Genomic DNA, 17,541 nt, shown 5'->3' with positions numbered 1-17,541 from the left:
CTAGCATTCTGTCCACTACTCCATGCTACCTGTCTTTCAGGTATTTATGTTTAAATGAATTTCAGTGCATACAGTGTCACAGCTTTTCAATCACTCCCTTTAGGTTGCATCAGGACTCTTGGTCCATTTGCTACCATTCATTCACCTTATCTCTTAAATGGTTGTATAGTTAGAGTGTATTGTCATTTTCTGTTACCATTTTTCTTTATATGTGCAAAACATATCTATCCCTCTCACTATGATCCCTTTTACTGTTTTTCTTTCTTGACATCTTTTATCATCTAGCAACTAGCCAGGATTTTACCTCATTGTTTCCCTTCATCCTGGTATAGTTTATTCATAACAAAATCATGATTAAATTTTATTTTCTATTTATTGCAGCTCTGTTGCTTTGGGTATTCCTAGCCAGTATTTTGTCTCAGTTCCACCTGTGACTTTGGGGAAATGTGCTAACGATGATTTCCATTGCAATAACTGAGAATGCATTTTGAATTCCTGATGTTTTGTTGTTGCTTTTTTATGTCAATTTCTATTATATATCTCTTGACCAAGAAAATTGGAAATAACAATTTTTGGTGTGCTGTTTGAGGACAGTGCACTGTTGAAATAAATGCGCTGAAGCTTATTGGAGGCTATGGCATTAATAACTCTGCTTTTTCCCCACAGTTGCTGCTGTGTATGACTCTACACTCAATTTCAGAAACAATGAAAACCCAACACTCCTGGGTGTCTTGAGTGGAAAGAAATATCATGCAGATTTATACGTCAGGCAAGTTATCTTCAGTACTCTAAAAATATACATATATTGGCTCACAGTGGAATTATTGGTAATTAAAGTGTCTCCTTTTTGCTCCTAGTTGGTGAAACATTCATTGATTCTCCTCTGGTATTGCCCAGTTTAAGAATAGTTTGTCAATATTTACTGATTTGTGCCATTGAGACACAATGCATTGGTCTTTCAAATGAAGTTTCATGCTGAATCATGGTCTTCTAAGTGAAATTTCTTGGGTGACAGATTTTTATTTTGTTTGTGTTACCCTAGTGAATACTTACCTCTCTCACATTTAGGCAGTAAAATTCATGCAGAGGAGATGACCCAAAGCTTTCTGTAGCAGAGGTCACTTGTGGATAGGTTTATGAAATGAGAATTAGAAGATAATGGAAATCGAGGTCATATAGTTATAAAACCAGTGTCTCATGAAAGTGTAAACAGTGCTTTGATTTCATGGTTTGTTAACACGAGTTCACCAGAAAGTATTTCAGTGAAATAGTTGTAAATGATTGTTGATGAGATATGTACAAGTATGTGTAGAAATACAACATCGTATAGCATTGTGACTTGAGACAGTATAGCTAGAATGATTGATATCCTTCAGTCACATGTAATGTTGACAAATGAATAGAAATTAAAAATATTTGGGTAGGGGGAAGGAAAAAATTTGGAACTCAAAATCTTATGGAAATGGATGTTGAGAATTAAAAATAAATTAATTTTTTAAAAAAGTTGCTAAAACACAACAGAGCACAGTTCAGTTCTTTGTGAATATGAACAAAACTATATTCAAATAAATTGAGTTTCTTCTAAATGTGAGTTGCTTGAGAAAGAAATTCAGATGGAAAATCCCCAGAGAAAACCTAGTGACTTTCGACCTGTATTTTCCTCAAGGGATCCTGACTGATTCCCAAGTAGATTCATTGTACAAGTACTTTTCCTTTGCCCATCTTCTAGGATTTCCTTTTAAATCTAATAAAGACATGTTTATATCTTCTCTAAGGTAATAGATTATTCATTTTAGAGTCTAGTAAAGAGAAAATAGTTGCATGTGCATGCACACACACATATATACATACATGCATATATACACATGCACATGTGTGTATGTATATATTATATATATATTCATATAGATAGTCCAGCATATAGTCTAGTAAAGGGAAAAAAAATATGATCAAGTTATTTTGAAGTGAGAGTCTCTCTGTGTGTAGTCAAGTGAAACAGATAATTAGCTTAATTCTAGCCTGGGCAATGGATTCCCAAATAGAGTGGGGAGATGAAGCACCATTTCCCTCTTACCATCAATATTGGTTTTACTTGGGGGATCCCCATCTATACCTGTGTAATATGTATATCATTGTATACATCCTATCATAGCGGATAGAAAGCTACACTTGGAGGTCTTGTGGACCTGAGGTCAGTTCTTCCTGTAGGCTGAGTGTAGTGGTGCACATTTGTAGTCCTTGGTATTGAGCATACTGAGGCTGGTGGACCACTTGAGCTCTAGAGTTCTGAGCTTCAAGGAGCTAAGCCAATCAGGAATCCGCACTAAGTCTGGTACATGTGGAGAGCCCCCAGAAGAGGAGTGTCCTTGGTTGCTCAAAGAGGGGCAAACCAGCCCAAGTCAGAAAACTAGAGCAGGTTCCTCACTTGTAAAATGATTGCAAATTCCTATCTCTTAGGGTTGTTTTGAGGATTAAATAAATGTATGTATGTGAAGTGCTTCGTGAGCCTTAAAGAGCTGTATTAATGTCAGATGTCATGATCATTATGTAGTTATACGTCAAGTTCCTAAGGGGGAGCTGAATGGTACGGTGGATAGACCCCTGGGCCTAGAGTCAGGAAGACTCATCTTCCGGAGTTCAAATCCAGCCTCAGACACTTACTAGCTGTGGGACCCTGAGAGAGTCGCTTTACCACATTTGCCTCAGTTTCCTCATCTGGCAAATGAGTTAGAGAAGGAAATGGAAAACCACCCCAATATCTCTGCCAAGAAAACCCCAAAATGGGGCCATGGAGAATTAGAGACAACTGAACAGCAGCAGTACGCCGTCCAGAAGCCACATCCACAAACCTTAACTCTCCGTAACATGACTGAGAATCAAAAGCTAAGCCAAAGAAAAAAATAGCCCAAGAAGGTGTCACGGAGTAAGTCCACTAAAGCCCATGTGTTTTACTCACAGGAAAGTCTCTCAGCCTTCAGAGGCTATTTAATCATATTTTAGAAAGATACTGTTTTAGGAAGCTTGTTTGCTTGACTTCTCAGCCCAAAGAAAATCAGAAACAACAAATCTGATGTGTGTACGTATGTGTTTGTGCAAACTGTTAACATCAGACACAATGACAGCAATCAGATGAGATAGCTCTTAGGAAGAAGACAGACAGATCACAAATATCCCAGCCTAACAAAAGAGCAGTTTATGGCAGGGGTGGGGAACCAGTAGCCTCTAGGTCCTCATGTGGGGCCCTTTGATTGAATCCAAACTTCACAGAGCAAAGCCCTGTAATAAAAGGATTCATTCTGTAAAACTTGGATTCAGTCAAAAGGCCAAACTTGAGGACCTACAGGGCCATATGTGGCCTCGAGGTGCAGGTTCCCCACCCCGGTTTAGGGTCATTCAGTGTATGACAAAGCCTTGTTACACTGCGGTGGTCCCTTTTATGGCCTAGTGTAACCATTGGTTATATTGGTTTTACTTGGGGATTATCAGTGATGACCCTCAAAAGGTTAACTTACATTCCCTATACTTTAAGAAGTCGGTAAAGTATATCAAACACTGATTTATGTTATACATTCTGAAGCTAAAAGTGTTATCTCTGTGACCTTGGACATTTCATGCCATCTCTCCTTGGCCCTCAGCCTTCTGATGGGTCAAATGCAGGGCCTAGACCAGCCAACCTCTTCTGACTCGGGAGCTCTGATTCTGTGATCCATTTCAAATACTAGAGGAGAGGAAAAATGACCCACAATTTTGGTTCTTTCATTTATGTGGGAAGCTCATTTTATCTGGACCACCTTATTCCCAAACAATGCTAAATAAATAAAGTTTTCATTTGTATGATCGTTGATAGATTCATAAGAAACTAGGGAGATTGATTGACTGCGATGATGAACTTCTTACCAGAGCCATCCCTTTAAAGGGTACAAGGATTGTAGCTAATTGTACTACTGTGTAATGGACTCTCTGATCTCCCATATGTGTTTACGAGTGTGTAATCAGGTTGAAATGAGCATCAAGGGTAGGCTGGAAGAGGATGTAAATCCCAGAAGTCCAGTAATTGGAGGGATATGTGTGGAATCTTGACAGAGACAGTCCCAGAGGCATGGCCTTGGTTAGGATAAGGTAGATTTACAAGCTAATTGTATGTATCATTGCTTCAGGTCTTCTATTAAAAATTTAATTTTAAAGTACCCGTAGGCTTAGCCACTTTATTATTCCCTACCAGCTGCTTCCCTGAATCATAGTTCAACCCCTCATCATTGCTGCAGATTAGCAGTCCTCGAGAGCCCTCTGTCCAGGGCCACTGGGCTGCTTGTACCACAACACAGAAGCATCCCTGCTTCCTACTCTATCTGCTCCTTGTAGCCACTTTCAAGCTGTATACAAATGCATCCAGAGACCTATTCATTCAGCAGACATTTATTAAGTATGTACTATGTGTAGCATTATGCCACTTGCTACGTGAAATACAAAGTTTACAATAAGATGTAGTCTCCATCTTATGTCTATTTTAATAAGTGGATAAGATGAGCACATAGCTAGACTTTATTATACGATAAAAAACATTAAAGGACATCAGGAAGGGTGAAAGATTGAGGAAGGGTGGGGCTGAGATCATCATTAATCTTGTTGGTGAGTCATATTCGACTATCTATGACCCCATTTAGGGGTATTAGAGTAGTTTGCCATTTCCTCCTCTAGCTCATTTGACAGATGAGGAAACTGAGGCAAACAGGGTTAAGTGACTCGCTTAGGGTCACTCAGATAATAAGTGTCTGAAACTGGATTTGAACTCAGGAAGATGAGTCTTCCTCACTCCAGGTCCTTCTGATTCTAGGCCCAGCACTCTATCCTTTGGCTGCCTTGGAATACCTCTAAAAATATGAGTTGGACTTTCAAAGGAACTTAGATATGCAGAATACTGCCTCAGAAATGATCCATATTTGAGGAGTTAAAGCATCAATTTTAAAAGGAAACAGTTATTTTGGGTTCTTGTCACTTGATAGTAAAGACAAGGGATGGTAGGCAGAGTTAGAGATACAGTTTGCCCCACTTTGGGAAAAGATTTGAATCTGTGTCATTGAATCAAGCATTTTAGGCATGCTTTAAAATCCCACACTTGTGTGTTGGTCCCATGCTCCTAAAATACATGTACTGAATTTGCCAATTCCTATTAATTTAATTTCCCATTTTGTTTTCAGAAATGGCTTCATTTGAACTGCTTAAAAGCTGCAAGCACTTTTGTCTCTAAACCATTAAATCCTATGGGATATTGTTTTGGGAGGCAGATCAAGTCAGACTGGAGCAATTAATCCACTGACAAAAATCCCTGGGCAGACTTAGAGTCGAAACTTCCATGCTCTAACCTGGCTTTAGCTTTTATTTAGAAATCTTATAATTCTTTCATTGCCCAAGAGGGCAGTAAAAAGTCATCTACTCCATAGTCTCCCATCAACCATGTTTTCATCAAATGGGCCTACAGGATTTTGCTTTGGCTTTCAATTTTTCAATTAAAAGAATGGGGTTGGAATTTGGAATTCAGATATAGGGCCTCTTCGAAAGCCCTCGTAGAAATGGTGGCTGTTATCATTAGGAGCTGGCTCCTTCTAAATAGTTGAGTAGTTTAGACTGTCCTTATCTCCCCTTTCTTTGCTTCTGCAGAAGGATTCCATTAGAAGAAGTCCCAGAAGATGAAGAGCAGTGTTCCAGATGGCTCCATAAGCTCTATCAAGAGAAGGTCAGTATTCTGTTTTGAAAGCCGCCCGAGCTCTTATAGTGGTTTAGAAATGTGGTTTAGAAATCATTTCAATAATTAATTTCCCCCTGCAGCAGGAGACAGCTCTGGATGGGCTGCTAGTATCAGGTGACTGAAATGTTGCATTTCCCCTTGGCACATTCTCTTAGATGGTCCACTCTCCATTATTCTAGGGCTAATCAGTCAATTTGTAGCCTGCTTTACCTTTTGCTTCTGCTTTCCTTTTCTCCTGTGGCCTAATTTTTCCACTATCTTCCTGTTAAAATTCATTAGTCCTTCCATCAAAGGATGGGGAGGGCAAATGCAAATCAGTCAGAGTTAATTTTTGATAACATCAGTGGCTCACGGAAAATTTGGTCCAGACGTTGAAAATAATAGATAAGCTCTAAGCTTTTATTTTTTGGTTAGCCAACAAGCATTTGTTTATTTGTTTGTTGTTTAAGCCACACACAATTTATTATTTTGAACATGCATTTAAAAATTTGAGTTCTGAATTCTCTCTCTTCTTCCAATACCTCTCCCACCCATTGAGAACACAAGCAATGATGTTAAACATACGTGTGAAATCACTAAGCTACAACTTTGAGAAGCATCTATAGGACATATATATTTATACTTCCCAAGACTTCAACCACCAGGGATAAACCAAGATTGACTATCATTATTTGGGCAACTAATTTGGAAGCTAATTTCTCCCATCACATTCTCTTTTATCATCAGCTATATGGACACCAATTTGTACATTGTGGAAATACTTTGTGCTTAAAGGTCTGGTTGGAAAAGAAAATAAAGTATGGTTGGTGCCTTTATTTGTTTATTCAGTAAAAGTGTATTTAGTGGCAACTAGGTCGAGATGAGTCATGAACACTCACAAACACTGGACCTGGAGTCAAGAAGACCTGAGTTCATACCTGGCAGCAGTCATTGCAGGCTGTGTGAACCTACTTGCCTCAGTTTCCTCATCTGTGAAATGGGAATTGCAATAGCATCTACCTCCCAGTCTTGTTGTTTGACTTAAATGGGATAGATATTTGCAAAGACGTTTACAATTACTGAAAGCAATTTATAAACGCTAGTTGTTACTAGTAGTTGTTATGAGCAAAGCACTGATCTAAACCCTGAGGGGATATAAAGATGAATAGTCCATGGCCTCAAGAAGTGTTCAGTCTTGGGAGGAGATGATGCAGAAACAGGAATTGTCTATGCTTAGAGAGATCTGGAAGGCTTCATGGGAAACAGTCACATGTCAGCTGGATCCTAAAGTGTCAGTAAAAGTTTGGCAGGCAGAGATCGATGCAAGAAGGGCATTCTAGGCAAGGGGCACAGCACAAGCAAAGGCACAAAGGTGAGAAAACACAAACATGTTTGATTGCCAGCAAGGCGTCTCCTTCAGGTCATGCATATTGTAACAACAGCTAACAAGTAGGTTGTACTTTAAGGAACAGAAGAATATGAGCCTGGCAAAGGAGACTTGGGACAAGAAGTGAAGACTCTTCATGCCTTGTGAAAATGTTGGACTCCACTGGCATATCCTCTTTAAAATTGTCTTTGCAACTTCTTATAAAAAAAAAAATTCCAAAGGTGATTCTCAAGGCAAAATGCCTTCCACACTCAGAGAAAGAAATATGGAAGTCACTCACAAAATGTAGCAGATCATGTTTGTGTATGTGTATGTGTTCGTGTATCATGTTCTGATTTGTTATACGATTTCTTTCATTTATTTTAGTCTGACTACATAGCATGACTATAGTGAAAATATACTCAATAGGAAAATATGTGTAGAATCTATACAGAATTGTATGCAGTCGTGGGGAGGGAGGGGGGTAGTGGGGGATAGGTGTGGGGAGGATAAAATCTCAATTGTATGGCAGTGATTGTTAAACATTAAAAAAATAATAAAAAAATAAAATAAAATAAAATTGCCCTTGCAATAATGTCATCATTCCATTATGACCAGACTCTTTCAGGAAGTAATGAAGCCTCAATATGACATCATTGGATGAGTATCCATTTATGAATATTATACCTTAGTAATTACGTGGCACATAGCAGGCACTCAATAAATGTTTATAGATTGATTATTTCTCCTAAAACTGCCACTGAATGCAGCCAAGTAATGTTTGGCTGGAGAATGCTTGCTCAGCATTAAAGGTTTTCAATAGTCAGCCTTAGAAAAGGAAGAGGGATACCTGTTCCTCTGATATGTAAGGAAAATTGGATAAAATGGATGGATGAGGAAACTGGCAGCAAGGGCAGGTAATGAGGAGTGAATACGAAAAGCTGGCATGATCCTATAAGACTTGAGTTAGAACTAGTAAAGCCCAGGATAAGCAGAGGCTGACAGACGAAGGGCGACAGAAAAGGCTGAGGATTTGTTATTGTTCATGAACTAGACTAGAGAAAAAGGAGCAAAAATAGATTTTAGATTTAGAGCTAAAGGGACCTTAAAGGCTGTAGAGTTGAGCCCTCTCGTTTCACAGATGAGAAAATTGAGACACAAAAAGATTAAGTGACTTGCCCAGGGTCCTAGAGCTAGTAAGTGTCCGAGGCTGTATTCAAACTCGGGTCTTCCTGATTCCACGTCCAGTATTCTACCCATTCTGGGACAGCTAGGTGGCACAGTGGATAGAGCTCTGTGCCTAGAGTCAGGAAGACTCATCTTCCTGAGTTCAAATCCGGCTTCAGATACTTACTAGTTGTATGACTCTGGGCAAGTCACTTAACCCTGTTTACCTCAGTTTCTCCATCTGTCAAATGAGTTGGAGAAGGGAATGGAGAAGCTCCAGTATCTTTGCGAAGAAAACTCCAAATGGAGTCATGAAGAGTTGAATATGACTGAAACACCTGAACAACAATACTCTACCCACTATGCCTCTGAGTTATAGATGGAATGATATCCAGGACTGAAATTTTAATAGAAAGGGGTTCTGAACTTGGGGGTTTGTGAAACTATTTTGAAAAATATTTTCATAACTATACTTTATTATAATCAGTTTCATTTGGAATATTTAATAATAATTAGCAATTCCTTTTGAAAATAAAATTACTAGTTACTTTTGGTAACTAATTTCAGTATAATTGGTTTTTTTTTATTTGGGCATTTAAAAACACATGCAAGGGAGGGCACCAGAGGGGCACCAGACTGCCAGAGGAGTACATTACCCCCACACAAGAGTTTAAGAGGTTTATTTGGGGACTCTGTCCCACTCAGACCACCTCTGGAGACTTGGGTTCTTTTCTGGGGAGCACAATTCAGGAAGAGGTATTGATATGTCCAGAGAAGGGTTATCAGCATGGTGAAGGGTTTTTTGATTATTCCATAGGAGCATGAGTTGGAAGCTTGGTGAGGTAGCTAGGCAATACAGTAGATAGAGCATTAGACTTAAAGCCTGAGTTCAAATCCTGCCTCAGACATTTTCTTAGCTGTGTGACCCCAACAAGTCACTTAGTTTCCCTTAGCCTGAATTTCCTCATCTATAAAATGAGGATAACATATGATATATAAAACTATAATATAAGATTACTATCAATTTTGAGGATCAAATAAATTGACATATGTAGAGTGCATTGCATACCTTAAAAAGGTTATTTGAATGTGAGCTACTATTGTCATCTGTAAAATGACAAGGGTAAATTAGACCTCTAGGCAGATAGATGGTGCAGTAGAAAGAGCATTGTACTTGGAGTTAAGGGTGCCTGAGTTCATATCTGGCCTCAGACACTTACAACAATTATGCCTTCCACTTTGTGACTTTCCCCATCACACTTTCAATATATCACAGGTTAGCATAAGAAATTAAATGGGAATTTTGGGGGGAGTTTTGTGGAAGCCGCAAATGAAGGCCAGTAGATGACACAGAAAAAGTTTAGAAACTCAGAAATGCATAAGGTATATATATATATATATATATATATATATATATATATATATATATATATATATATATATATATATATATATATATATATACACACACACATACATACATACATATACATATATAGAGATATAGTATTATATAACATTAACATAGTTTATCTTTTAGTGGCACAATAATTCAGGCTTTTTCTCTAGTATGAAGGGAGGGCCAAAAAATTTTACATGAATTTTTTCAGATTGCAGGGGCACCTCGCTCCAAACTCCTGCAATGTGGAAGGGATAACTGTAGTTTGTGTGACCCTGGCCAATTTAGTTAAATTCTATTGCCTCTCTTTTATCATCTCTAAAATGGGAATAATAATAGCACTTACCTCCCAGAGTTGTTGTGAAGAGAAAAATGAGATAATATTTGCCAAGCATTTTTGTATACCTTAAAGTGCTACGTAAATGCTAGCTGTTAGAATGCTCTTTGTAGTTCTGACAGTCAATTATCTTCAATATTTATCCACTTACACAGAGCAATTATATCCTCCCTAGCCATCCAGTTTTCCTCCTCTGGCCTCCATCTATAACCAGATGCAATCAAAGTAGTATGCACATGGAGGGGGAGAGGGAGGGAGAAAGTAATCTAAGAGAGAAGAGAAAGTGTATTGCATGTCTAATTGATTTTAATCTAGCTCATTTGAATGGATGCTAGGCCATGAGCCATACTTACTTTTTGTGGTGAGTTTAAAACCTATTTTTCTGTAAGAAAAGATCAGAGTTTCTTTTCTTCTGTATGGTGATTTATTTCCTATTACTCAAAAAGCACTGACCATTCTGTTCAGCTTAGTTTCCAATCTCTTCAGACAAAGCTTCTGTCAGAGATAACTATCTGATTGATCATGAGTTCTCCTCAGCCTTTGTCTTAATCTGACCAAAAGTTGCAGAATCACAGAATTTCTAAGTTGGAAGTGACCTCTATAGTAGGCATCTTTTCTAACTTAACTCAAAAGAAATTTCCAATACCTGACAAGGGGATCTTAAACCTCTACATGAAGACCTCCAACAAGGGGGAATCCACCACCTCTCAAAGCCCAAAGTGTAAGGGATCTTTTCCTGAAATTAAATCTGAAGTTGCTTCTATCTATGGCTGCTGGTTCTGACTTCTAGAGTTAAGCAAAAGAAGGCTCGTCTTTCTTCTACATTACAACCATCCAAGCACCTGAAGACGGAAATAATCTTCTCTTTTCATCTTCACTTCTTTCAGCTGATTCTTATATGACTCTGTAGCTTATCCATGTTTGTCTTAAATTGTGGACCCTAGGACTCCAGTCTATTGCTGCACCACCTAGCTGTGCAAGGTCACATAAATAAGATAGTGAACACCAGACCTGAGTTCTGAATCCAACTGTCCTGATAACAAGTCCAGTTCTTCCATTAAATACCATGTTGAGATTTGCTTGAAGTCAACTTTATTATGAACTGATTATTAAGAAAGGAATTGTCTAGTTCATGAATTATATTGAATTTAAGCTGAGCAGAAGAAAATCACTTTCATTGTCTTGAGAAGAATGTATCCCATCCATAGATGCAAAAGAGAGACCATTATAGCTCTGTAGAGTCAATGGAATGGGAGGCATCAAGACAGGATTCTAGAAACCATTTGGATGAGGGCCTAATTGTTAATTTACCCACAAGAAACTGATATGGAGGATTTGTAACATTTTCTATTCACTCCAGTGGCTTGGAAGTGGTTTATTTTTTTTTAATTTAAAAGATCTTTTCATCATCAGAAGTTTTATCTGCCTACCCTCCTACCTTACATTTGTTTAGTGTTTTACGTTCCCCCAACACTCTCATCTGCATGCCATAGTGGATGGAATGTTGGATTGGGAATGAGTAAAAACTGAGTTTGAAGCCCATTTCTGACATTTGATAGATGCGTGACTTAATCTCTCTGTGCCCAAATATCATTTGTAAAGAGATTGTAATGCCTTTAATAATAGGGTGGTTGTGAGGTTTAAAGGAATAGTGTATCTAAAATGCTTTGCAAATGTTAATTACTACTTTTTCATTCTTATCATATGATGGCGTTCAGATGGAAATGGTCTGATGACAAGTTCCTAAGAGTCTTCCTATTATCCTGTAGTTAGTGGGTAGATCTCTGGGCCTGGAGTCAGGGACACTTGATGTCAAATTCTGCCTCAGACACTTACCAGCTGTGTGACTCTGGGTAAGTCACTTAACTTTTTGTCTGCCTCAGTTTTGTCATCGGTAAAATGGGGATAATAAAACCACCTACATTGCAGGGTTGTGAGGATCAAATGAGGTATTGTGAAGCTCTTAGTTCAGTGCCTAACACTTATAAAAATATGCTTTATAGGTTGTATATAAATGTTTATTAATTTCCCTGTTATCTTTTATATTTAATGTCCTCCTAGCTGTTGTACAGATGGATGAAATGATTGCATTTTGTAATTGAATAAGAATATTCGGATGCTAAGTTTAGTAACATCGTCAGTGACATATTTTTCAGTTATCTTTTCACGTAGCTTTTATTTCTTCCCCTAGATCTCTATGTTTTCATGGTTTTTCAGTCCCTGAAAACTATGCATATTCAATATGGCACCCTCAACTAAACACCACATTAAATTTTTATCATAAATGTCACGTATGGGTACTTGTGGGCAACAAGTCTGTCTGTAATGATGTTTTAATTCCAGGAAAGTTTATTTGATGAATATCAAAGGATATTTTGGTGGTTATATTTGTAACATGGGAATTTGTTTTCTGTTAACAGTTTACATAGTAGAGAACTCCTGATGTACAATTTCAGTAATAATAGCTAGCATTTGCTTAATGCCTACTATGTGCCAGGCACTTTGTTAAGTGTTTTTAAAATATTGTCTCCTTTGGTCCTTACAAAAATCCTGGAGGTGGGTGCTATTTGACAGTTGAGGAAACTGAGGCAGATAAGAGTTAATTGACTTGTCCAAGGTCAGACTTGAGGCCAGATTTGAAATACCAAGATGAGTCTTCCTGGTTCCAAGCCCCGTGCTCTTTCCACTGTACTATTTATCTGCTCTTGGGAATCAGGAAGACTTTAGTTCAAATTGAGCTTCAGACATTTACTAGTTGTGTGACCTTGGGCAAGTCACTTAACCTGTTTGCTGAGGAGGCAGCTCAAGGGATAGAGCACTACGCCTGGAGTCAGGAAGACCTAGGTTCAGATTCAGCTTCAGACACTTACTAGTCACTTAATCTGGTTTGACTTAATCCACTGAAGAAGGAAATAGCAAACCACTCCAGCATCTTTGCCGAGAAAATTCCATGGACATCATGGTCAGTGCAGTCACAGGCAGACACAACTAAGCAGCAATAACTATAATTCAGTGTATTTGGTTTCCTTTGTAATCCTATGCATTTTATGCACTTAAGGATGTTATTCAGAGAGGGAGTCTATAGGCTTCACCAGGCTCCCAAGAGGGCCAGAAGTTGAAGTCCACCCCCCACCCTGCCCCCGCCTGCCCTAGGGAGGCATTTGTGTTCAGGACTGCCTCTAGTCCAGCTAAGCTGTTGGCACCCTCTCTCCTCATCCTCAGTCCTGTGTTATACCCCTTTGTCTTCCCAGGATGCCTTTCAGGAGGGATACTACAGGACAGGAACATACCCTGGTACCCCCATTGTGCCCCCTCGGCGACCCTGGACTCTCTTGAGTTGCCTTTTCTGGGCTTTGCTGCTTCTCTACCCCTTGTTCCAGCTGGTGGCTAACATGATCAGCAGCGGCTCATCACTGACGCTGGCCAGCTTCGCCCTTGTCATCTTTGTGGGTAAGTGAGGTGGCTGATGCCTGGTCCATGAGGGTGGGAGGTGGGAGTGAGTGAGCAGGCTTAGCTAACATGCTCCAGCACTTTGTTTGAGACTTTTCCAACTCAGAACTTCTGAAAAATGGAACCCAGATTGGGCTGAGAATGTTAGAATTGCTGAGGACCTTGGTGGCCACCTAGTTCAGTATTTCCCAAACTGCATTTTGCTGAAGCGCTGAAGGCTTTCCGAGGAGTTGTAATAGAAGAGAAGCCCTCAAAAGTCTCTCCACATTGGTCTCTGTGTTGGTCCCCTGCAGCCATCTGCTGCTGTGGCCAGAGCCCTGGCCCCAGCTTGATGGCCTCATGTCTTCTGCATCTGCTTGGGTCAGAGCTGCTGCTGAGGGAAATATCCAGGGGCCTGGAGAGGGGCTGAGCCCTGAAGGATAGACTGGTCAGACGACTGCAGGGTCTAGGATGTCAGCCAGAGCAGCCTGGCCAACCTTCCTCAGCCCCTGCTTCTGAGAGCCAGAAATGACTTAAAACTTTAGCTAATGCAGAGCTCATGGAGGGGAAGGAAAGGAAAGAGCTAGAAGTCAGAGGAGACCTTTTGCCCTTCACCTGAATGCAGCCTGCTTTCAGGACCTCATATGTTTGGGAGCAGCTTTCCTGTCATTTGTGGCAACTCCCAGTTTTCTCTTGTTGCCCTGATTGGGTTCCCCCTAATCCCTTTTTCCTTGGCCACTTTCTAAATTCAGATTCCTCTTTATTCTTTCTTTCCTTTGGTTTCCCTAACCAACCAGTCAAACATAATCATTTATTAAGTGCCTACTGTGTGCCAGGTGCTAAGTGCCGGAGTTACAGAAAGAATCAAAAGATGGTCCCTGTCCTCAAGAGGCTTACAACCCAATGAGAGACGACATGCAAGAAACATATATACAAAGCAAGCTATACACAGGATAAAGAGGAAAGATTAGCAGTGGAAAGGCACTGGAATGAAGAGGGATTGGGGGAGGCTTTCTGCAGAATGTGGGAGCATGCCTCTCTCTATCTTCTTGGTTTATTTCACCTCCTGGTTCTCCATTGCCACTTCCTGCTACATGTTAGATGAGTTCCCTTGGGAGGCTTCTTGAGTGGGTGCTGTGTCCTGCCTTGGACCCTCCTGGGAATAGGACCTCTCTCTTTCCCTCTTCAGTTCCATGCTGACTTGGCATGAATTGACACACTTAGGTATATATTCCCATCCTTCTCTCACATTCATTTATAGGATGCTAAATGTGAATTTAGAAAGATCTAAGTTCAAATCCAGCCTCAGACACTTACCAGCCATGTGAGTCTGGGCAGGTCACTTAAATGTTGTCTGCCTCAGTTTCCTCATCTGTAAAGATGAGGGATGATAAAAGATTTCTTATGATGGTACATGAGATACTATTTATGAAGTGTTTTGCAAATCTCAAAAGTGCTACATAATTAACAGCTATTGTTATTTATTAATGACTGTTAATTGTTTATTAATACTCATTTCACAGACCTGATAGGAGAAGGTAATAGGAGAAGGAATTAATCATGGTTCTTAGAGAGTGTCCTTTCTATGCATTATTTGATGGCAGATTTGGAAGGACTGAGAGTTCACTCAGGAGCTCATTCATTTTTGTTAAAAGATCTTGACTATTTAAGAGGGTCTATTTTATTTAATTTTTTAAAAGTCATTTTTGAAAGTTCAGAATAAAATAAATAAGGCACAACTCAAAAAAACAATCCAAACAGTTTTTCTTATAAAGAAGGGGTTCCCCAAAGTTTTTATTGAAGTGAGAGTTTCTAGCTCTTCAAAAGGTACTGAAGTAGCAGTCAGTTTGCTTTTATCACAGATAAGAAAACTGGAGCCCAGAGGGCCCAAGGGACTTTATTCAAATTGTTTAGTTACATGACATTCCTGCATATTGAGACTACTACCATTTTGTGGTGACTCAAATGATCACCATTGATTCTGCCAGAAGGAACCTAGAAAATATTTCTTAACATTGTGCAGTTTGGGGTAAAAAAAAAACTATTGATAATAATGATACTGGTTCTTTTTTTTCTCCCCACTACCATGGGTACAGAAAGGGGGAAAATGATTTGGGAAGTGAACAGCTGACTAAGAAGATGGCTCTTAAAAATGAGATTTGAATTTCCAGAATTAGCTGCCTGAATTAGGCACCCTGCTTAGCTCGTAATCAGAATTTTAGCTTCTGGTTTTTAGCCCCCTCCTGACCTGTTATTTCAAATTGGTTGTGTGCCTTTTTAGGTTCTTTTTCTGTTTTAAGAAGGTACTACTAGGAATTCAGGGCAGCTAGGTGGCACAGTGGATAGAGCACTGGATCTGGAATCAAATCTAGCTTCAGACACTTACTAGCTGTTTGACTCCGGGAAAGTCACTTAATCCTGTTTACCTCAGTTTCCTCATCTGTCAAATGAGTGGGAGAAGGAAATGGCAAATTGCTCCAGTATTTCTGCCAAGAAAAACCCAAATGGGATCATGTAGTGTTGGATGCGACTGAGATGACTGAACAACTAGAAATATAGTAGTGGTGATGGTGGTGAGAGCAGTAGTAATTGTCTCGGTGGCTGTTGTTATCCAAATAACATTTGTTACTGTATTAGGTGCAGAGGATCCAAAGACAAACTATTCCTTGCCCTCATGGAACCTACATTCTTGGGTGAGGTGGGAGAGTGGGATGTACAGAGAAATAGAGTGTAAAGGAATCACTCTATACTAAATGGTACAAACTTGTTTCTAGAAGGAGGAAGCACGGAGTAGGGTGGTAGTCAGGAAAGGCCTTGTCTAGGGCTTTCTGCAGGGAGATCTGCTGGAAGAAAACTACAATTTTACGAGGTTTCTGGAAGTGAGACATGCTTGTGTTCTAGGTAAGAGTCACAGAGGAAGAAGATGGAATGTCATGTGTGGGTAATAATTAGCTAGCCATTTGGATATAGTAAGAGGAGAAATAGGAAATCAGCCTGGAAAGGTAAATGGGGGTCATGTCATGAGAGGTCTTACATGACAACATCATGATTTGGAATCCAAAAGGGTGCCAGCAAAAATTTTTCTTTTGTGGAGTTTTTTGGTCAAATCTTTGTTTTAAAGTTAACATCGTGGTACTTATGTGGAGGATGCATTAGAGAGAGGAGAGATTAAAGGTTATTGCAACTGTACCAGAAAGAAGTGATAAAGGTAGAAACTAAGGTAGAGGCTATGAGTTGAAAAGAGAAAATAGATGTGAGATACAGAAGATGTAGTTTTAGACCCTTTAGTGGCCCAAATTCTGCTCCATGACATATTCCCCAAACTGCCTACATCAGCGCAGTTCTAAATAACCTCCTTCCTCCAGGCCTCCAAATGTGATTTGTTTATTTACCCTAATAGGAAATCCACTTGTGAACTTGGCTTTTAGTCAAAGAGTAGCTTTCTTTCCTTTGAGATAGAGTGCTGGGCCTGGAGTCAGGAAGACTCCTCTTTGTGAGTTCAAATCTGGCCTCAGACACTAATTAGCTGTGTGACCCTGCGCAAGTCACTTATCCTTGTTTGCTAGAGAAGGAAATGGCAAATCACTCCAGTGTCTTTGACAAGAAAACCCCAAAAGGGGTCATGAATGAAAAAATGGACTCACCAACAGCACTAAAGGTACATCATAACATTTTGTACAGGTCTGATGCATGACATCACCCAACATTATTGTGTAATCTTAACAATGATTTTCCTTATAATTAGAAATGAATTGGAAAAATAGAGAGTAGTTTTCTCTATTTTAAAACTGCAGAGTACAGCTATTCCAGTGGCTGCTAAAATCCTGTGATTCATCTCCTTAAAATCTAGATATGTTTTCTTTTTGTTATTGTTTCCCCAGGTACCCAGAACAGTGCTTACATACACTAGGCAGTTCACAAATACTTGGCCCATTGATTTGAATTAAATTCATAGCAACTTCATGTCTTCATTCCAGAATCCTAGCCTAAGAGAACTTTCTTTGGCCTTGTGCTCTTGAGTATTTATCAGTGACCTAAATGAAAGCAGGGTACATGACTTCTCCAATTTACTGATGACATAAAGCTTGGAGGAATAGCTAATATGACAGACAAGGAAA

General features: G+C 39.4%; 1 protein-coding gene across 2 annotated transcripts in view; it reads left to right on the top strand.

Annotated features, from left to right (window-relative positions):
* AGPAT4 (1-acylglycerol-3-phosphate O-acyltransferase 4) overlaps window positions 1-17,541 on the top strand; it is a 183,777-nt gene that overhangs the window by 161,508 nt on the left and 4,728 nt on the right. For both annotated transcript variants that reach the window (XM_072637708.1, XM_072637709.1), the window contains 3 exons: window positions 667-769; window positions 5,659-5,734; window positions 13,246-13,444. In XM_072637708.1, the coding sequence (XP_072493809.1) occupies window positions 667-769; window positions 5,659-5,734; window positions 13,246-13,444 (378 nt within the window). The remainder of the gene's footprint in view (window positions 1-666; window positions 770-5,658; window positions 5,735-13,245; window positions 13,445-17,541) is intronic.

This window comes from Notamacropus eugenii, chromosome 2, assembly GCF_028372415.1.
Source record: "Notamacropus eugenii isolate mMacEug1 chromosome 2, mMacEug1.pri_v2, whole genome shotgun sequence".
Taxonomy (NCBI): domain Eukaryota; kingdom Metazoa; phylum Chordata; class Mammalia; order Diprotodontia; family Macropodidae; genus Notamacropus; species Notamacropus eugenii.
The sequence above is the reverse complement of the archived record's forward strand: the minus strand, read 5'-3'. Positions and strand labels throughout refer to the sequence as shown.